This window comes from Nanorana parkeri, unplaced genomic scaffold (genome assembly GCF_000935625.1).
Source record: "Nanorana parkeri isolate BGI_ZX_2015 unplaced genomic scaffold, ASM93562v1 scaffold785, whole genome shotgun sequence".
In the NCBI taxonomy this organism is placed as follows: domain Eukaryota; kingdom Metazoa; phylum Chordata; class Amphibia; order Anura; family Dicroglossidae; genus Nanorana; species Nanorana parkeri.
The window spans coordinates 214,860-237,525 of record NW_017307053.1 but is presented as its reverse complement, the minus strand read 5'-3'; the positions used below and the strand labels follow the sequence as shown (position 1 = coordinate 237,525).

Genomic DNA, 22,666 nt, shown 5'->3' with positions numbered 1-22,666 from the left:
TATACATACTGACAACAAAAATAATCAATGTATTTACAGAACACGTGCAGCATAAAACACGTGGGAGATTTTTGTGTAAGTTGCTTAGGTCTACAGAAATATCTGTGAGTTGTGTTTAAATACTAATATCAAATAGCTTTTGCATGTAAGAACCATGTCAGATGATGCTATTAGTTGTCGTCTGTGTCCTGAATTAATTACACACTAACACCAAGGAAGGAGGCCTTTGTTGCAATTATTGGACTTGCCATTAAATCTAACAGAAGGTCCTTTAGTGGGCCCTTATACAGAGAGGTAAACTGGATGCATTCTTCTGTGTCTAAAGGAAAGCTACATCAACTGAATACAGACAATCACTGGCATTTATCACCTTTACCTGTTGACAGGTACTTCGCGATTGGCATACATAAACCCACATGGTTTGGGAATATCCATGTCACCTACTAAAACACCACAGTAATTTGCCTCTAAGCATCAGACATGCTGCTTCTCCTTTCCTGCAGTCCGGCTGTTTGTCTCATTCATGAAATGGATATCTCACCACCAGCAAAAACACTGCTTAGGGTCCCATTGAATATCCAAACCTGTACTCAACTCTCATTCCCAGTGCATCCAACAACACCAACTATCCTCTGAGCTAATAGTTGTGATGTGTTCTAGACTACAGGTAAACCTTGCCTTTTACACAATGCTTGTGCACTCTTCAGAAATCTTAAGCTGGCCATACACCAATAGATTTTCTGCAGGACAGATGGCAAAAGTGTAACTGTAGTACTTTTTCCATTTGACCATAGAAAATCTGCAGAAAATCTATAGGTGTATGGCCAGCTTTACATTGCTGCAATATGTTTCGCACAAGCAATACATAAAAAAGTGGTTTAATTTACTTCTAAAGTTAGAAAATAAAAATTAATCATACAAATCTATAACGCAATCTATCTTAGTCCATAGGGTTCAATATTGTGTTGGCTTACCCTTTGCAGCTTTAACAGTCTTAGGCCTGCCAGCGTAATGTCAATAGTGTGCATGATAAGAAACTGTATGCAGGAATTTGCAAACAAAACTGGCACCATATGTAGTAACCAACATGGCTTCATGAAGGGCCGTTCTTGCTAGGCCAACCTATTAACCACTTGCTGTCGGGAGCAATTTCTTACATGTGCACACACATGATAAAATCTGAATTTTTGGCTAGAAAACAGATTAACACCCCAAAACAATGATATATTTTCTGAAAGCATAGGCCCTCTAGAATAAAGAAATGCTAGCTGCAATGTTTTATGTTGCACGGTATTTGCGCAAATGCTTGTCAAACAAGTAATTTTAGGATTGAATACACTAAAATGAAATTTAGTGCATGAAAACAGAATATAATAGCCAATTTTTTGGTAAAATATAAAAGATGGGGCCACCCCGGGTAAATAGGTACCAAACATGTAAAGCCTTAAAATTGTGTATGTCTGTGAAATCGCAAAAAAACTAAAATAACCAAAATTTCCCATAGGCGATGCTTTAAACGCTTTTACTGCTCATCAGTTTAGTGTTAACAATGATTGATGGGCCTAGAATGATTGCTCTCACTCCAACGCTCGCGACAATATTTAATATGTACAGTAGAAAAATTTCACCAGCACACCATGAGTTGAAAAAGCAAAATATTTTATTGCCAGTAGCTGTATCTCATTGGCAAGCGCTTTCGGGGCCTCGCAGGGTCCCCTTCATCAGGCTTAGACCCTGCGAGGCCCCGAAAGCGCTTGCCAATGAGATACAGCTACTGGGCATAAAATATTTTGCTTTTTCAACTCATGGTGTGCTGGTGACATTTTTCTACTGTTCATGTGTGGCGGTGCCATCCGCAGTCATTTCGAGCACCCATCTTCATCAAGTGGGAATCCCGGTAAGGAGTGCGGTATGGTTCCTGTTTCTGAATATTTAATATGTGTCGCAACTTTTTTTGTTTTTGCACGTAGGAGCATCCGACGCGTGTTTGCACAAAAAAATGTTATACTCAACTTTATTGCGATCACATAGGGGGCCAACAATCCCCCTATGTAATAGCACATATAATGTAACAAGTCCTCTTTATGGAGACTTCTAAGAGCCAGAGAATGTGTACAGTGACACCAAAAGTGATGTGCATTACATGACTTCCGGGACCAGAGATCAGCAGCTGGAAATGTGATTTAATGTTGAAAAATGTAAGGTTATGCACATGGGAGCAAAGAACCTGTGGGCAAACTACCACTTGGGGGGTGCTACATTAGGGAAGTCAACCATGGAAAAAGACCTGGGGGTGCTCATAAATCACAGCTTTGGCAACAGTAAGCCTTGCCAAGCAGCAGCCAGCAGAGCAAACCGGATCCTGGATGCATTAAAAGAGGTATCGCGGCAAGGGATAAAAGAGTAATACCACTGTATAAATCACTGGTTCAGCCTCATCTTGAGTATGCAGTTTTGGTCGCCAACTCTCAGGAGACACGTCATCAAGCTAGAGAGTTCAAAGAAGGGCTACAGAATTAATTAAAGGGATAGAAGGCCTGAGTTATGAGAACCGCCTTCAACAATTAAAATGATTCACCTTAGAAAAGAGGCAATTACGAGGAGACTTCATTGCAGTCTTCAAAATCATCAATGGGGATCACAATATACGGAACAAAAACTGTTCAATCAGAAAACTGTATTGAGAACATGGGGACACAACAGGAAGTTGGGGGAAAGGGGGCTCAATCTCAGAAATCATAGTTTTTTTTTACTATGAGAGTAGTGAAATTGTTGAATTCCCTTTTACAGGCAGTGATCTCTTGATACATTCAAGAAACTTCTGTATGAGTTTCTTATTTCACATCATATACAAAATATGGGCAGTGTTAAGAGTCAAATAAATACAGATACACAATCACACATACTCATACACACACAGGTTGAACTGGATGGACCCTTGTCTTTATTCAACCTTATCCACTATGTTACTATGTAAAAAATAGTAGTAATAGTTTATTTTTATCAATTAACACAATGAAAAAGAAATGAACAGAAGAGAAATCCAAATCAAATCAAATCAATATTTGGCGTGACCACCCTTTGCCTTCAAAACTGCACCAATTCTTCTAGGTACACTTGCACACAGTTGTTGAAGGAACTCTGCAGGTAGGTTGTTCCAAACATCTTGGAGAACTAACCACAGATATTTTGTGAATGTAGGCTGCTTCAAATCCTTCTGTCTCTATATGTAATCCCAGACAGACTTGATGATATTGAGATCAGGGCTCTGTGGGGGTTAAACCACCACTTCCAGGACTCCTTGTTCTTCTTAACACTGAAGATGGTTCTTAATGAAATTTCCTGTATATTTGGGGTCGTTGTCCTGCTGCAAAATACATTTGGGGCCAAAAACACACTTCCCTGATGGTATGGCATGATGCATGGTATCTGCTTGTGCTTCTCAGAGTTGAGTGCACCATTGATCCTGACCAAATCTCCAACTTAATTTGCAGAAATGCAGCTCCAGACTTGCAAGGAACCTCCACCATGCTTCTCCGTTGCCTGGAGACACTCATTATTGAACTGCTCTCCAGCCCTTTGGCAAACAATTTGCCCCCTGCTACTGCCAAATATTTCACATTTTGACTCCAGAGCACCTGCTGCCATTTTTCTGCACCCCAGTTCTTATGTTTTCATGCATAGTTGAGTTGCTTAGACTTGTTTCCATGTTGTAGGTATGGCTTTTTGGACGCAATTCTTCCATTAAGACCACTTTTGGCCAGACTTCTCCGGACAGTAATTGTGTGTACCAGGATCCCACTGGTTTCTGCCAGTTCGTTGCTGATGGCACTGCTGGACATCTTCTGATGTTGAAGGGAAGTAAGCATGATGTGGCTTTCATCTACTGCTTTAAGTTTTCTTGGCCGACCACTGTGCCTATGGTGCTCAACAATGCCTGTTTCTTTGTGCTTCTTCAAAAGAGCTTAACAAGCACATCTTGAAACACCAGTCTGCTTTGAAATCTTTGCCTTCGAGAGAACTTGCTGATTCATCAAAGCTACCTTGTGTCTTGTTCTTGTGCTCAGTCTCGCCATGGTGTATGACCTGTGAAATGAAACTGTCTTCCACAACCTCACCTTAGGAGCAGAGTTTGGTTGTTCCTCACCCAGTTTTAAGCCTCCTAAAAATGCACGGGACGGTGTGCGCATGCCTGTCCAAGATGGGCAGGTCGTATGAAATTTTAATGACCTTACAACCATCGCACAGTGAAAGTTGTGCGATGGTTGTAAGGTGTATGGGCAGCTTAAGAATTGATGCTGGTTTGAAGCCAAGGGGATAGTCACACCAGATATTGATTTGATTTAGATTTTTCTTCTGTTTACTCACTTTGCATTTTGTAAATAATAAAAAAAACTGTTACAATATATACACTTAGTGGCCAGATTATTATGACCACCCCATCAGTACTTTGTTGGGCCACCTTTTGCCTTCAATACTGTGACAAAACTTCTTGGCATTGACTCCACGAGATGTTGAAAGGTGATGCGAGGAATCTGACACCATGCCTGATGAATAGCACTGTCCAGTTCTGTGAGATTTGATGGTTGTGGAACCAGCTGCCTGATGGCTCTTTCAACTTCATCCCACAAATGCTCAATTGGATTGAGATCTGGTGCTTGTGGGGGCCACCTAAGCAAGGTAAAGTCTCCCTCATGTTCTTGAAACCACTCCTGCACAATATGAGCAGCGTGGCATGGTGCATTGTCTTGTTGGAAGAAGCCATCTCCATTGGGATACGCCATCAACATGATAGGGTGAACTTGATCAGCAACAATACTTTGGTATGTTGTGCTATTTGGGCGTTGTTCCACACGAATTAAAGGGCCCAAATCATGCCAGAAAGGAAAACATGCCCCAAACCATAACACTGCCCCCACCAGCTTGAAGGGTTGTACTCATGCATGTGGGGTCAGGGCAGCCTTCAGAAATTTTGGGGCCCCTTACACAACTTTAGGCCTGGGCCCCCCCCAGGCTTTTTTACCCGGCTGTCCCATCGAGTCCGCCCACTGGTCATCCCTCCGGGTCCTTCAATGCACTTTTATTTTAGCACTGTTACAACTTAATATATGAAGTTGGAATTAGGGCTGCAGCGAACGATTAATTTCAAAATCGATTAGTTAGCCAATTATTAAAGTTCGATTAATCGGTTAATCAGATTAGAAAAAAAAGGCTCCAGTGATGGACTACTAGTTTGTACTGAGATTGTAGTCCATCACAGGAGCAAGCTTGGAGTGGTGGAAGTAAAGAAAAGTGTGGTGTGCAAAATAGTACATGATACAGCGGTGCAATGCAGAATACCAGCAGCTATAGAGAAATGCAGCAATAGTACATTATACCATAATGTACTATTGCTGGGATGTGATGTATTCCTCTATAGCTGGTGTTATTGGAGAGGACGGGTATGATGAAGGAATAGAGAGAACGGGTATGATGCAGGAATAGAGAGGGCAGGTTTGATGCAGGAATAGAGAGGACGGGTTTGATGCAGGAATAGAGAGGACGGGAATGATGCAGGAATAGAGAGGACGGGTATGATGCAGGAATAGAGAGGACGGGTATGATGCAGGAATATAGAGGACGGGTTTGATGCAGGAATAGAGAGGACGGGTTTGATGCAGGAATAGAGAGGACGGGTTTGATGCAGGAAAAGAGAGGACGGGTTTGATGCAGGAATAGAGAGGACGGGTATGATGCAAGAATAGAGAGGACGGGATTTTGCAGTTGAAAAATACATAATAGAGACTGAGTGCTCCAGGTTTTAGGATTCACAGTATATCTGGACTGGAATGGAGTGCAGCACCACCAGGGGGAAACACTTACCTTTCCCATCCAGGCAGTCGGACTCGGTAGGCGGCAGCAGACATGCTCGCCTTCTTCCTCCGCGCTTCTGCCCGGACAAACTAAGCCCCGCCCCCTGTAGGCACTAAGCTCAGGGGAAGATACCAATAGCACGGGGGGGCCCGGGACCAGGCAAATGTAACTGTTAATATAATTCAATACGAGAAAATTATGGCTTGGAGCTATGGTATCGACAATGGTCTATTTATAATAGTCTGACCCTCTAGCAACTTCAGTGCGAAATTATAGCTAATTTGCCACATTTTACTGGTAAGCCATTATGATAGTACACTTGCTCTATGGTTAGATATATTAATTTTTTTGGGACATCAGATACACTCATATAGGGCTTCCAAGAAGCTAGTTAGATTCAATTTTGTATAGTAAATTTTGTAAACTTCCCTATTTATAATAGTCTGGCCCTCTAGCAACTTCAGTGCGAAATTATACAAACGTCAGGTGGTCATAATAATCTGGCCACTCAGTGTATTTTTGAAGGCATATTTAACATCATTTTTTCACAGCTGCTAAAACGTTTGCATAGTGATTATATATATCCTTTATATACTTAAAAATAAGCCTTGGAGCATATTATAAAAAATTATTTAGCAGTCCAACTGCCTGCTAATAACTGACCTCTTTCTAACACTGACCAGCTTTGGGTTACTAAGCCTACAACTAGCTGCACAGCTGGTACTCAGGCCTACTGATTTGATCTTTGCTTGTAGCCCACTCACACTGTAATATGTCCTTGCAGACCAAGAACAATTTAATTTTGGTAGCTAATGAGGAATTTAAACCAAGAATAACTGAGTGATCTGTGTGACATTGGAAAAAAGTAAGTATTAAACTTCAGTCAAAGTACCGCAGCGCTGAATACTGAAAAATGGCCTGGCCAGGAAGGGGGTCTAAACACCTGGTCTTGAAGTGCTTAATTTTTCAAGTCAGGTATGTCTTTGGTGATAGGTGAAAATTAAAATCAGAGCACCTTATTAGAGAAAGTATAATGTACACTTAAAGCTTCCCTTCATTTAATGTGAAATGTAGCTCTAAATGGTTCTAATAAAGCAGGATGAAGGACATCAACAATGAAGCCTCTGTTTTATTTCAATCTAGTTTTAAATATTTCTAATCACATCAGATGTTTGGAATACAGAACACAAAGGTAGAAAGCGGTTAACAACAAAGACTTACCCAGATAGAAATGTAGTGTATATGGTAAAAAGTACCTTAATAGGTATGAAGCTAGGTATGTCAATTAAGAAGTGTTAATAACTTTACTGAGAGTCATTTACACTTATACCTTCTCCTGTATCATTTGTATTATTCCCACCTGGAAAATTTAGCTTTAACACCCTTGTGCACCAGACCTGTCTGATGACAGGTTGATCTGAACAAAATGCAAAATTAGTGTAGTACCAATAGCAGTGGACCATACCGGCTGTCCACAGCACTCTGCAGCATGTACAATTTGTAGTTTACCAGCATGCTTACCTCCCAGCTAGGGAGATGGAAAAGAGGAATGCATTTTAGCACACAATATTAAAAGTCATGTCCATGTCTTACCTCGGGACACACAGAACATAATTAAGGCTTCATTCACACTTGTCACTGTTTTTGTGCTCTAGTTTCAGAGAAAAATCTGTCAGGCTAGATGCTGTGTTAAGCTTCTAGATGCGTTAAATGACATGTGTTTACATGCATATGCATTTAGATGCATCTGGTACCGAATCCTAGCATCACATCGCATTTACATGTGTAAATATGATGTAACATTTGTTTATGTGCATTTTGGTCTGCTTAGATGTTAAAATCAATTGGCCCTGTTGACACCACCTGCATTGACAAAAGGTCTTTTTTCAATGTACTATTGTCAAAGCAGCTAGATAGAAAATTGTCAACTGAACAGTGCCCTCATCCAATCAAATGTAGGCACTGTTCAGTTGGCAATTTTGTCTGGGTTTCAGATATGCTAGGTACACACTGGTGGGACCCATTTGGAGTGTAGTGTCATATGCTGCACACACATTTTTTCAAAATTTACTATACAAAATTTAATCTAACTAGCTTCTTGGAAGCCCTATATGAGTGTATATGATGTCCTAAAAAAATTAATATATCTAACCATAGTGTATTATCATAATGGCTTACCAGTAAAATGTGCAAAAGAAAATGCATACATATGTTAGTTATGTCATGTTCTGTAGAATAATGATAAATGCAAATTTAAAAAATTAGTTTCAAACTAAATATAGAAAGGTTTTAAAGTGACGGTGGAGCCCGACAGAGCAGCTTCCCGGCCGGCCGTTGTAATTACACGGCCGACCGGGAGCTTTACATTCAATCGATCGGGCGTCTTGTAGAGAAGCTCGATTGCTTGTTTAGCAGCTGTCACTGCCGTTGCCGGACCAGAGATCCACTGTGCCTGATGCGGCCGACCGGCATGGCTCTGTGACAGGAGATCAAAAGGAGTTCAGTATACAAACTCCCTTTGATCTCCTCTCAGTCCCCGAATGCAGGAAGTGATGTATATTACATCACATCCTGCATTCAGTGTCACTCTCCAGCTACAGAAGCTGATGAAGCAGATGTCTGCTTCATCAGCTTCTCTGGGGGTCCCTAGGTGACATTAGGGGTCTTTGAGACCCCTGATGTCTCCATAAAGAGGACCTGTCATGTAAATTGGCTATCCCATAGGGTGCTTCTTAGCCCACAATGTAATAGCAATAAAGTTGTGTGTCAAAAAAAAATTAATACAAAAATTAAAGAATCATAAAAAAAATAAAAGCATAAAAAAATTAAAAAAGAAAAAAAAATGTTTAAGTCCCCGCCCCCCACATACACACTCAGATATGCGTTGGGTGCGTCTACGTGCGAAAACGCCGATTGTGCCGCACATGTTGCATATCGCCGCAAGCGTCGGAGTAAGAGCAATAATTTTAGGGCCATCAACCACTGATAACACTAAACTGATGAGCAGTAAAAGCGTTTTAAGCGTCGCCTATGGGCGTTTTTTTGCGATTTTAAGGCTTGATATGTTAGGTGTCTATTTACTCGACGTGCCCCCGACTTTTATGTTTGACCAAAAATATAGTTATAAATGTTTTATAACATAGTGTAGGGAAACTTGTTTTTTTCTTTTACATTTACAGTGCTTTTTTCATTATATAGTAAAAAAATAAAGCTCTATCTGTCCCTAAAAAATGTTAACATAAAATGCAAGGCCGATAGTCCGGTCATGCTGAATGGTGACATTTTTGACTGACTGGTGAGACACCCTAAAATTTTTCAAGTCCTGGAGATATGTAAGCATGATGAGCCAAGGAGTATTTATTGACAAGAGCACTGTGTACAAAGGCTAGCAGAACCACGTTCACTAGGGATATACAGACACTGCTAATTACACATGCATCAGCATGCTCAATGTCATGAATTAATGAGTCATGAATTGGAGCCCAGGGAGTCACTAAGCTTTCTAATTTGGAGCATTCATCTCTACCAGCTTCATTGTCAATAATGAAAGAAATCAGACAACTCAAACAACACTTCTATAGAAAAAATAGCACAACAGAAATAAAACTTGAAAAGCCACTTTAAAATTACACTAATTAAAGAAAGCAGTTTCGTATTAATTTGAAATGGAAGCTACAGACAAATGGTCATCTAATGAGACCACTTCTCCCAGAATTGAACATAGAAATTATTCACAGCAGGCTCGCTCATCAACAGCATGATGTTATTCTGTTTTCTGAAATTTACCATGGCATGAATTTTGCATGAATTTATTTTGAATCAACAGGCTCATACATATTTTCCCTTAGAAACTACCCGTGTCATGATGTACTCTGTCTGGCTTATATACAATATTTAAAAGAGCGATTACACATAATGTAAAAATAATGTGGTCATTATTTTATGTGACCTTTTTGATTTTTTTTGTGTATGTATCTATACTGACACTACACACAGGCAATTCCTCACTTTTTCTCTTTATAATTTTTTCTACTTTGCTCTATTTTGTATATAGTGAATGACCTCTCCTTATAAAGTACATGCGTAGTTTGCGTGTCACATACTCCTAGATGAAATGATTAATAATTAGCACATGTAGTTTTGTTAAAACTCTTCGTAATGGATTATCTTATGCTCCATCATGGAAAATAGTCCAGAGATTATAATAGGTTTGTTTTCCCTGAAATGAATGCCAGCATTAACAAATACAGTGCTTTGTAAGTATAACTCTATGTTACTTAAAGTAGCAAAGTTTCTGCCTTTCCATGTCTCTAGCACAGACTAGAGAACAAAGGGGAGCAACTGGTCAAACGTGAAGGCTTAACACCAATGCTTGTTCTGCATACTCTTTCATTATCATTATAAGCAAAAATTTACCTTCTCTCTGATGGGTTTCTGAAGATATCATGTGTGCATTAAAAGCCACCCATAGTTTAGGCTACTAAATATCAATAAAAGCACAGTGCAAAGGCATGCGTAATCATGGACTGTATTCATAATTGGTCCAGGATAATCCTAAGAACTCTGAAACTAGAACTACTAGTAGAACTACTAAAATAAATTCCACAGTTGAAGTCAGTGGAAAATCTTATGAACTTACCCTGTCCAAATACATTTTGCATTTAGAAAATTGGCTTACAGGCAAATTAGTTACTGTCAGCAGACTTAACAGGAATATAAATGTTAAAAATATTTTTTTTAAACATACACGTTCTCCTTTTGGACCTCTGTCACCTGGTCGTCCTGGGGCTCCCTGAAAAGTAGAAAGAATAATTTATTGAAAAGGGTTTTGGAAAAATATAAAAATCGAAGATTGCAACAGAAATGTTATTGTTTGTTCACTGAAGTTATTACAAGCAATGAAATTAAACATGACTCACCAGTGAACCTGGTAATCCATCATTTCCGTTTCTTCCCTAGAAATGATATATGGAATTTTAGTCATTGAATTGCATTGCATAGCCGCACATGAGTTTTAGATCATCAGTTCTCCTTTCTCATCAAGCTTTTAAAAAGCACACACTGTGTACCCAGGAAGGGTGATTATAGCAGCTATTCATCAAAGTCTAGAAGTTACAAAACTGATAGAAACCATGCTCAGCAAACAAGAATTTATCTTTATTTTTTGCTAGATAATAATTCAATTAGTGTTACTTTATTTAGCCAGAAGAAAAAAAAAGCAGGTGGGGAAAAAAACATCTACTTGCAATGATATCTACCACTGTTCAAAGTGGTGGTGCAGGTTACCAAAATTCAGAAACCCCTTAACAATACATTTCTGTAACAATGCATATTATAATTAAAAAGTCACAATATTGTGAAACATGTAGTAGCAGCAGTAGTATGATAGTAATAGTGGTAGTGGTTATAAGTATTTATATTGGATATTTAATTTAGTATACAACCAATCCATTATCTGATCTGTGTAGCCAATCTCTACAAAACCTGGGGAAGGACAAACACATACCACTAGACATTTAAAAAGTCAAAACTGGGATATTTAAATACACCTTTGATCTATCTATACCTTCCTCCAAATCTGACCATATCTTAGCAAACTCTTACACATTTTGCTAAATCTTGCTGCTTTTAAAGTGTGACATTTAAGACTGTGTTGTTGAAATCAGCATATTTAAGACACAAGCCATGGCAATACAATATTTTGGCTCAAAGATTAAAAAAGAAAGATCAGTATAAGACAATTTGGACAAAAGGATTAAAAAGTAAAGTCAAAATAAAATATACCCACTAGGAGATATGTCTTCAACAAAAAAAGATGGACATTTGCTAAATTTAATCCTCCAAATTCAAACAGGGTTATTCACAAAAGGGTGAAGGGTTTGGAGAAGGCAGGAGAAGTTAACAATCTAGGCCAACATAGCTGATTTGGAAAAATTCAGGTCACTTTCCAGTTCAGCTATGTTGTCCGAGATTGTTCACTTTTCATGCCTTCTCCAAACTCTTCACCCTTTTGTGAATAACCCTGTTAGCTTTAGCTTTTTTGCAGGGTTTTGGAAAAATTAACTTTCAATTAAAATTAAAAAAATATTTTGTCTTTTTCTCGGAGACCATCAAAATGAGGGAGGTTTAATATTAAATACCATTTTTCACAAATGAAAAATTAAGTCTGATAATACTGGATCTTCTCACATGTGTGAAGAAGCCAAGAGGAAACCCACAACAAAATTGTGTCAGAGAGAAAAAGAGAGAGAGAGTCCATTTACCCATGCTTCACAGAATCCTAAAGTAGTAAATAGGTGACTGAGGAGTAGACATATGGGTTTAAATGGAAACTAAAAATTGACGATTTGCTATCTTACAGGGCATTTATAAAACTGTTAATTGCATAAGAAGTACCCTGAACATTTACATTTTGCTTAAATTTCCACCTGAAATAAAGCAGGGCACTTCCTAATCTGTGACTGTGCCTCGGGACTCTGAGATGACAAGTCTGATTTGCTGATGTCACTACTTCTCCTAAGGCTGGGCACACACCTTACAACCATCGCAAGACTTTTGTCTTGCGATGGTTGTAAGGTACTTAAAAAAACATACGATCTGCCTATGTTGCATAGGGAGATCGTACTTGCGATGATCACAAGCCACGCCCCCCTGAGGGGCGGGCTTCCGATGACCGCAATGCCGAACGGGCAGTGTGCTCTTGCGCACACCGGCCCGTACGGCTGTTATCGTACAGACATGCCACAAACCCGCCGAACATGGTACGATGGTCGGCGGGTTTTCGAACATGTCCGTAAGTTTAAAGTCGTGCGACCTTACAGTAGTAGAGGTCGCACGGCTTCCACACACCTTACGATAATCGTACGATCGCGGGATTTCCCGCGATTATCGTAAGGTGTGTGGGGACCTTAAGGGTTTGTTGGAGTGGAATCTTGATCTGAGAGCTTGCTGCTTCTTGATCATTATACCACCATTTATTAGATCATTGGGAGCAACTCTTACATGAGGAAGAAAAACCCTGCTCCTGATCTTTATCAAGATGCACCATTTCCGCACAGATACAAAAGAGTGAAATGATTTCATAAAAGGCAAACCGGCTGTTTACTTTGCAAGGGGATTTGCATTTTGTAGGGGGAGTTTCCCAGAGCTTAGTAAATGTGGTTTAATTTCACTGTGTAAATAATACCCAATTATGTGCAAGAAAAGTAACAAAACAGTATATTTGCTTGCACATAATGGTTGATGGAAGTCAGCAGAGTGATACATCATTCACTAAGCTAAGGAAAATGTCCCTGTAAAGTGCAAATTCCCTTAGTACAGGTCCTCTTCAAGTGCTCTATCTGCTATGTGGCTTAAATTTTTGCTCACATGCATTTCAACTTACATTTTGGTTGTTTTTATGTGTTTTATACATTATACATTTTTATTTAAACTCAAAGGTATTTGCATATATGTGATAAAACTCTAAGAAAAAGTTTATAGAAACTTATATTCACATTGGTAATATTTTTATTTCAGGGATAAAATTAGAAAGAGGCTTTGAAGTTGTCAGGAAGGGAAGTACATTTAGTACTAGCTGTACAAAAATAAAGAATATATATGTACCAAATCCTCAGTCCTGTGGCAGTGACCGGTCATCTCTCTCACCCTTTACTCAGGCTGTGGTATGTCCCCCAGTGCCCTCACATCTAAGGGACTGCATTAGATATGATGAGCTCACAGGTCCTTAGATCCCTGGAGCCCAGGAGAGAAGAGGCTGCGGGGACCAGACAGACAGGAAAAGCAAATATTTTGCTTTATTTTATCCCCTAGAGAAAATGAGCACTTAACATTTGCAGTGCACATAACCTCACTGCAAGGGTTAATTTTCAAAAATCCTGCAGTTCCTTCTTATTCACCCTGTACAAATATTATTTTAAGTGCTACTGAAGCAAAAACATTTTTTGGAGTTAGTTTCAGAGTGGAGGGGAATTGCATTTTTTTTAATGCTATCTGTGCCCCCCGTTAGGAAGAAAATCCCACATTTTGGGTTGTCATCAGAACATGAATAGAAAGAAAATCTTCCAGAGATTACCCATACTTTGGAGGAATTTCCTTTCCCTTCCTGTTGTGGTTATCAGACAGGAAAATAAGGAAAAAACTCCCCAGTGAGACAGAGGAGCAAAAAAAGAAGCTGATTCATCCTCCCCTACTCTCTCCAAAACTAGATAAAAAATGTTTCGGCTGCAGTTCTACTTTAGGTTTGCATGACAATATATGAAATAAGTATAACATTAAAAACCCTTCTTCTGCCCTATGGTGTGTCTGGCAGAAATAGCCCATAGCAGCTGCTCTCTTTGCTACTATGAGGTACTAGGCAAGGCAGTGGTGCAGAATTCTCTGATATGCAAACCCATCGTCAGTCTGAGCAGGCAGCTGATGCCATTGGGGACACTGACAACATTGCTTGCTGTAGATATCCTTCTATCTGAAGAACATGATCTCTGCATGTGCATCAGGGAAGAACATTATCATTATATCTTCAGAAACTATTTAGCAAAGTCAGTTAGTAGCTCCATCCCTTGAAGTGTGTTACAGCAAACATACAGGAAGAACACAGAAGTAAATAAATAATTGATAAAAATATTATACTGTTTCTGAAATAACACATAATATTTGTAGGGTGAAAAATGTCCACTAAAACATTTGTAAAATATTTCATAAATACATAAAAATCAATTTAAATAAAGCATAAACTGAAAGTCTGAAAATCCTAGTTATAGTACAGTGTTTTATTTTAACAGTATATGTCAAAGCCAACAAGAGTACTGGGAAACAATTATACAACATAAAGTAATACAGTTAAACCCGTTGTACTGGCATGAGCAGGCAAGATGTGTTTTTTTATTCAAATCCCTAGTAGGGTTATATTTTATACATTTTATTTTTTTCCAGTATCAACCCATTCCAAGAATATAAGATTACTTAAAACATCTGTTACTTCAGAACACTTCTACAGGAGTAATTTGTCAACACATCATGTTGACTTGGTAAATCAAACCTATCATATGATATACTGCACATATAAAGCTGTATACATGATTTCAACTTTGTAAGCATAACACTAAGGATGCACCGATACTAATAACTTGTGAAAATGCCCAGATTCTAAAAGCCGATACTGGCCCTTTACATTTTTAATACAGTTTTTTGGTATTGAGTATGAGTACCGATACCAGAAGTCCCATTATGGAAGCCAGGCGACGTGTAATGACTCACTGCCCTGCTTCCTGATTAGCTGGGAAGCTGGTTCCATGATCCCACGTCACCAGGTGACGAAGAAGCATGGTGTAATTACTCGCCGCTCGGCTTCCTGATTGGCCAGAAAGCCAGCTCCATGCTCCCTGGCGATGAGGGAGCATGGAGCCAGCTTCCCGACCAAGCAGGAAGCAGGGCTTCTTGATACCGGTATCGGGATAAATATCGGGAGCATTTGGGCGAGTACTAGTACTCACCCAAATACTCGGTATCAGCATCGATACCGATACTAGTATCGATGTATCCCTAGTCCGTATTGTTTTAGAAAAAATGTCACATGTCCCTTTAAGAAAAATTATCGGTAATTGGTATTGGCAAATACCTGAGGGAAAGTACTTGGTCTTAAAAAAGTTGTATTGTTGCTTTCCTATATAACATTTCTGTACATGTCAATTAAAATGACCATGCATTTACTAAAGCCCTGTCTAATACAAATAGGTAGGAAATATGAAAAACTGGGCTGACAAACCCATCATATAATTATGTCATAATAACATGGTTCAGTGATGTGAGTTGACATACAGTGACCCACAGCAGCCAGTTTCCAGCTTTCATTAATGTAAGAAACTGGAGAAGAGATAGACTATTACTAATTGGCTGCTGTAGATTACTTTACACTGTGCACTTTTCTTTCTCATATAAAAGAAAAGTTATGCAAGTATTTAATAGTTGACAGAGATAGACATTGGATTGGGGCAACATATGCTTAGAAAACCAAAAGAAATGGATTTGTTCATGCTGCCTGATGTAGCACATACCTTGGCACCCCTTTCCCACTATAATTCTGGTGATATGAAAACATTTATTAAAATCCAGCCGGCTGATCTGAAAACATTTTTAATCAATTTTTTCTCTTTTTAATCTTCAAAACATGAAAACATGTCTGATGCCCTTGAAAATACTAGCTTGGACTGCCAAGCATGTAGGCTAGTTTTTCCATAGTAATAGGACTTAAGCCCGCGACACACTGCAAGCAAAGCCGTGCAGACCGAAGAACAGCTGTCCGGCAAGGAGCTTTGTGTGCAGTGTGTGAGCTGAGTGCAGGCAGATGATTGACTGCATCTTCAGCCAATTGGCTCGTGCGTAACAGCCAGCCAGATGTTGCATGCTGACGTGCGGGTTTATACGCTCGAGCCGATTGGCTGAAGATGACATTTTTCATCTTGGCACGCTCAGCTACGCGAGCTCTCGCAAGCTGATGTGCCAAGGAGAAAATTACATGACACACTGCTCGCAAAGGCAGCACACCACAGCTACGCGCTGCTTCGCGTGCAGTGTGTCAGAGACTTAAGTGTGCCAGCTTCCTCTGTACCAGTGCACTACTAATATATGAATGAATGAAATAACACCCCCCCCAACCGGTTACATAAAAAAGCAAAAACCCTCTCTATCTACACAAGAATTAAATACAAAACTCTTAAAGCTACTTTTGTTACTTTATGTGGAAAAATGGCAAGGAATTCTACTTGTAATAAGATGACTACCTGTTCCATTTATGAGGTTCCCATATTTATAATAGTCAGGAATACATGGATGAATTAACAAACACTGGAACCCATTAGTGGCTTTTCTTCCTTAGCAGGTCATAGCTGAGCTGGTCAAAACCATGTATAGCTCAAAGCAGATGCTGCCCAACATTTTTTTTAAAAACTAACCCCTGTATTGTAACAGGTATAAGGTACCATATTGTACCTGTATGTAAACTGACCCCTTCTTTATTTTGTCACTGGAGCCTATTTAACAACCCCAACTTCTGAGATATGCCCCACACCTTTCCCCTGTGGTAAGGCTCATTGTCTTAGATATCTTTCTGTCCCCCTTCTTTATTTTGCCACTGGAGCCTATTTAACAACCCCAACTTTTGAGATATGCTCCACACCATTCCCATGTGGCAAGGCTCAGTGCCTTAGATATCCATCTGAGTTGCATGCAAAAAACAATTTTCAAAACACTGCTTCTTGCATAGGTCTGCAAAATGGGGGCAGTTTATAATCTGGTACCAGTGAGAATTAACTAGCAGAAAGGAGAATGGAAAAATATAAATGGACCAAACAATAAATGTTGCTTTAGTCTGCAGCAATGTAATGCAAACATACATGTTCTAAATCAAGGGGAGAAAGCAGTCATGTAGGGGACCCTTGATCTAATGGCTTTAAGGACAGATGTACTGCCTGCTTCATATAGAGTTACATCTGAGACTGGGACTCTTAAATCTCTAGTTGCCACAGTGTGCAGATGAAACAAGCATAAAGCAGTTTTTCATCAAAACAGCTTTGCCTTTTGTTGTCCTTTAAACATGTGCTCATTCTCTTTTCAAAATTCATTATTAATGCAAATAACTGCATTCTTACAGAGGAAAACAAATCCTTCTATCTACTTAACTAGATATAATCTGTACTGACAGAAGCAAAGGACACTTCAATTCCAAACCTCTTCGCTTGGTCCTCTATTTACAATTGAATGTGATAAGGGCTTATGTGAAATGCTACCTTATGATGCACTGCATTATAACGTAATGCTCATTTGCTGATATACAGCCACTAGATGGTAGTATTGGATATGTGAATAAAAGTAGCCAATGTCTTAAAGCTCTGAATATCTCCAAAAGCTAGAATACCGTGGAATCAAAGTTCATTGAAACTTTTGCCTATTAAATCATCAATTTATACGCTTGTGGGCTAAATAAGAAATGTAAGGTTTCTGAGTTTTATAGCTTTCAATAGTTAAGTGGCAATGGCTTTGCTGCATCAGTGTGAAACTCTCTACAATTTTGTGGATGCAGAATTCTGAATATATAGTCTTACCTTGTAGATGCTGCATGCCTGCTCATGGCTAAGAGCTGGCAATTCTGCATTTAGATTTTTTCTCTAATTTCCTGTCCGCTTTGGATTTTTTTGTATACGGGGTAAACTGATTACCTGAACATTTTTATAACCGATATCGCTCGGAAATAACTATTTTCGAGTGATATCGCTCCATGTAGTTAGTCCAATGCATTTCAATGGAGCTGTTGACATCTTACAGCTCAATGTCGCCTGTAGCTCGTCGCTGTAGCTTGTCGCTTGTACATGACCCTTTTTTGGATACTAGGTAAAAAGATTAACTGAACATTTTTATAACTGACCTGCTACGCTTCTAGTTTGCTAAAAACATCAGCTACTATTTGACCAGAATGCTGCAACTAAATTTGGAGATGATTAAGGGGACTGAATGAATACAAGTTAAGACATGAGAATCTGTCAAATATTACATTATTCATATTGTATTACCAGTTTTGGTTTAACTAAACCCTGCCTAGGGACCACCCTACAAACTAAAGCCCCATGGACAAACATTGATAATAGGGAGGGTGGTCCATTTTCAATTTAAATATATAATTTGCTCTAAGTCCCCGTTCCCACTGAGCGGTTTATGGCATGTATTTCCGCTCCAAAATCGCGCATATTTCCAAGCGATCTCGCTCCATTTAGTTAGTTCAATGCATTTCAATGGAGCTGTTCACATCTTACAGCTCAATGTCGCCTGTAGCTCGTCGCTGTAGCTTGTCGCTAGTACTCAACCCTTTTTTGTGCGAATGTTGCGCGATTTTGCTCACGATTGCTTCAGCCCAATGCGACACGTCACGCAATATCACGCATATGACAATCGCACGGAAAAACGTGCAAGATCCATGTTGCTCAGTGTGAATGGGGGATAAGCGATCATCTGTGTATCTATAGCCAAACTTGTTTTTTGGATAGAGCAGAGAATGGGTTAACCACCTGCCAGATTTATTTGGCATCTGTGTCACCACAGAGCAGATTCTCCCCTCTCAAGACAAAGTGATTGGAAATCCAAAATGTTATGGCTGTCAACAGAACAGGTGCAGAGGGAAATTCTTCCAGTTGGAACACCTGTTCTGGTGACAGTTGTCTAATAAGGGATTTTTCCTCCTTTTAGGGCCAATTCCCACCAGTCACTGCTCAAAATACCCGGAACACTGCACTGTACACTTTTTTTTTAGAACTATATTGAAATATCATAAGTAACATTTCATTCAGTTCTACAAGCACAGCGGGGTGCAAGGCAGTTTTACTGCCTCACATTCCACTGTTCTGGAAAAAAGTACTGCATGCCATACTTTTTTTTCAGTTCACACCACTGCAATGCCCATGCATTGTTGTGATGTGAACTCAGTCCACCCTGTGCTTGTCTCGCATTAGGGCTACACAGGATAAAACGGCCAGCGCAGCCCCAACACATAATGTGTGAACTCACCCTTAGACAGATTTCCACCTACTTCATGTTGTGCCTCTAGGACAGAAAGAGAAATAAAATATCTCCAAATGGACGCAAATAGGAGTATTACCCATGTCCTACTCTATCCAAAATGAAATGATGCCACTGACATCATTCATTGTATACAGTAGCATAATAATGCTAGTAACCATGGAGTAGAAAATAGATTTTTATATATAACTCAAACTAATCTTTGTCTGCAAGACTTTATTTGCTAGTAAAGTATGCATTGATTCAAACTACCAATCTATTGGCAGAATCAATCAATAATAAATTTGGACAATTCAGTTTACTAAGCTTGGATCAATATTCAAATTTGTAGTATTTTGTGGCAGCAATGTAACAAGGCATAAACAAAATCTAAGAAACAATTTATTCCCTACACAATGTGCTATCATGACGATCATGTTACAGCAAAAATAAAGATGCCATGAAAGCAATATAGAGGAAAAAAATCACAAAACTATATGCTTTATTCAAAATGAGCTTTGCATGGCATGTGAAAAGTTTACTGAAATTTGCTACGCATATAAAAAGCACAACATGTCCTGACTGAGAGAGAACAGGAAGTAGGTGATGTAACTTCGTTCCCATCTGACACGATGTCAGATGGGATCAAAAAGAAGATTAGAGGGAAACAAACTGGGCTACCAGCCAAACGTCTAGTGATGGAGCTGAGAGTGTTCACCTGACTCGTGGCTGGAGGTAGCAAGTCTAGAGGAGGCCTGTGTAAATTAATGTCATTTCAGGGGACTTACCTCAGACATCATTTCAAAAAACAATAAGAGGACAATTTATCATTGTGTTGTGGCTGCAGTGCTGCGTAACAATGATAAAAAAAGAACATCGCTCTGCTGCTTGTGCTGTTTTCATGCAATTTGTGCACCTGCTTCCCCGCTGGGAGAGTGCGTTGCTTTGTGTTGTCTAATTGAAATGTGATATTGATCTGTGCCTGGCGTAATAATGTTTTTTCATACTATACCTATACATGCAGTACACAATCTCTTGCTTGCCTGTTTTAACAGGAAAACAAATGACCTGCACCAGCCAGGAGGATGAGTAATGAAGCAGATCCAAAGCCGTTTCAAGGGGGGAGTGAATTTCACAAAGTAAACACACACATTTAATGGAATATTCAAATAAGAAAAAAAATAGGAATACATGGTCTAAAAAAGCTAACATACAAGCAGGAAAATCTGTCATTTTCTATAGTATGCTGGCAGGATGTAACAAATGGATGTGTGCAAACCTTCTGAAAAAAATAATATAGCACAATATACACGAACTGATGATATACTGAAGTGATTTAAAAATAATGTGGGATGTACTCTTGTATTTGGAGGACAGTAGTGTCATGATTTAAACATGGTGTGTCACAGGACTTTTCCTTGAAAATAATTCTATGAAATTCTAAGCTGTGTGACATTATGAGTCTATTCATAAAAATTTGCTGTGCACATGTATCAGCATTGGCAGAAAAGGCGTTGATAATATTCCTGTGAATGTTTTTAATATTTCTGATATTTAAAGTGACATTAAACTCAGGGGCTGACTGGCAACTTTTAGCCCAGGGGGCAAGTACAACCCAGAGGCCCATGGTGCAGCAACTTGGCCCCCATAGCGCTCTCCCTCTTCCCCGCCTTCTCCCCACCCCTGTCTGCCACTTTTGCCATCCATGTAACGGTAGTGTGAATGTATTTATCGGTTTAGGAAATGTAAAGCACCCTGGTAGTGGAGGGATGCCACGTCAGGGCTGTGCGCGTGCATGACTGCTGCGACCCTGGTAGTTCTGCCACTAACTCAGAAATACATTGTACAGCATTGCAGAATGGCATTGGCTATAGAGAACTACAAATCCCAGCAATACATTACACAACAATGCAGAATACCATCAGCTATAGCGGACTATAAATCCCAGCAATAATGACTACCAACAGCTATAGAGAACTACAATTCCCAGCAATACCATTATACAGCAATGCAGAACAGCATCAGCTATAGAGGACTACAAATCCCAGCAATACATTACACAGCGCAATGCAGAATAATATGAAGCTACATACTCTGTTGCTCTGGGTTCTCCGCCTGATGTCTAAAGGGTCTCAGGTGGGCTGTGCGGGCTCTCACCAGGGGTCCAGAGAGTTTCACGGGTGCGTGTGTGTGCAGCAGAGGTGGTTCCCTAATTAGGCTCTCAGGTGGCCAATGCGGACCGCCAGGTGGTCAGTGCGGGCTCTCTGCTCCAAAACAAAAGGCTCCAGTGATGGACTACTAGTTTGTATTGAGATTGTAGTCCATCACAGGAGCAAGCTTGGAGCGGTGGAAATAAGAAAAGAAGTGTGGTGTGCAATATAGTGAAATGGAAAGTGTAAAATTATACAGCAATCAATGCAGAATGGCACCGGCCATAGAGGACTACAAATCCCAGCAATACATTATACAGCGCAATGTGGAATTCCACCAGCTATAATGTACTATTGCTGGGATTTGTAGTCCTCTATAGCTGGTGGTATTCTGCATTTTGCTGTATTGGGGACTACAAATCCCAGCAATAATACATTATACAGCAAAATGCAGAATACCACCAGCTATATAGGACTACAAGTCCCAGCAATAGTACGTTATAGCGGATGGAATTCTGCATTGCGCTGTATAATTTATTATTGCTGGGGTTTGTAGTCCCCTATACAGCGCAATGCAGAATACCACCAGCTATATAGGAGTACAACAAATCCAAGCAATACATTATACATGCAGTGTATAATGTATTGCTGGGATTTGTAGGACTCTATAGCTGATGGTATAATATACAGTAAAGTGCAATATACCGTCAGCTACAGAGGACTACAAATCCCACTATCCCAGCAATACATTATAGAGCACCATGTGGGGGGGAGGGAAGTGCAGGCTTACCTGAGCAGTATTCCAGCAACTTGCTTCTGAGATCGGGACTGTCTATCGGGGGCTGTCATCCAATCACGCCTGCTCCTCCATACTTCGTCCCTGTGCCGATTGTGGATGTGGGCGGTGCGCGTGAGGCAGGGAGGAGGTGCGGCGTGTGGATGCAGGCGAGCGGGTCTGGCAGCAACAAGGGTGAGGCGGGGAGCAGGTGCGGCATGTGGATGAGGGCGGGTCTGACAGCAGCAAGGGTGAGGCGGGGAGGAGGTGCGGAATGTGGATGTGGGCGGGTCTGGCAGCAGCAAGGGTGAGGCGGGGCGGCATGTGGAGCGTGGATGCGGGC

General features: G+C 40.0%; 1 protein-coding gene across 1 annotated transcript in view; it reads right to left on the bottom strand.

Moving 5' to 3' along the window:
* Positions 1 to 22,666, bottom strand: part of LOC108793878 (collagen alpha-1(XIX) chain-like) — a 129,735-nt gene that overhangs the window by 52,332 nt on the left and 54,737 nt on the right. Inside the window, exons 8-9 of the mRNA XM_018564829.1 lie at positions 10,773 to 10,808; positions 10,601 to 10,645 (exon numbers count right to left, since the gene is read on the bottom strand). Coding sequence (XP_018420331.1) covers positions 10,601 to 10,645; positions 10,773 to 10,808 — 81 coding nt within the window. The remainder of the gene's footprint in view (positions 1 to 10,600; positions 10,646 to 10,772; positions 10,809 to 22,666) is intronic.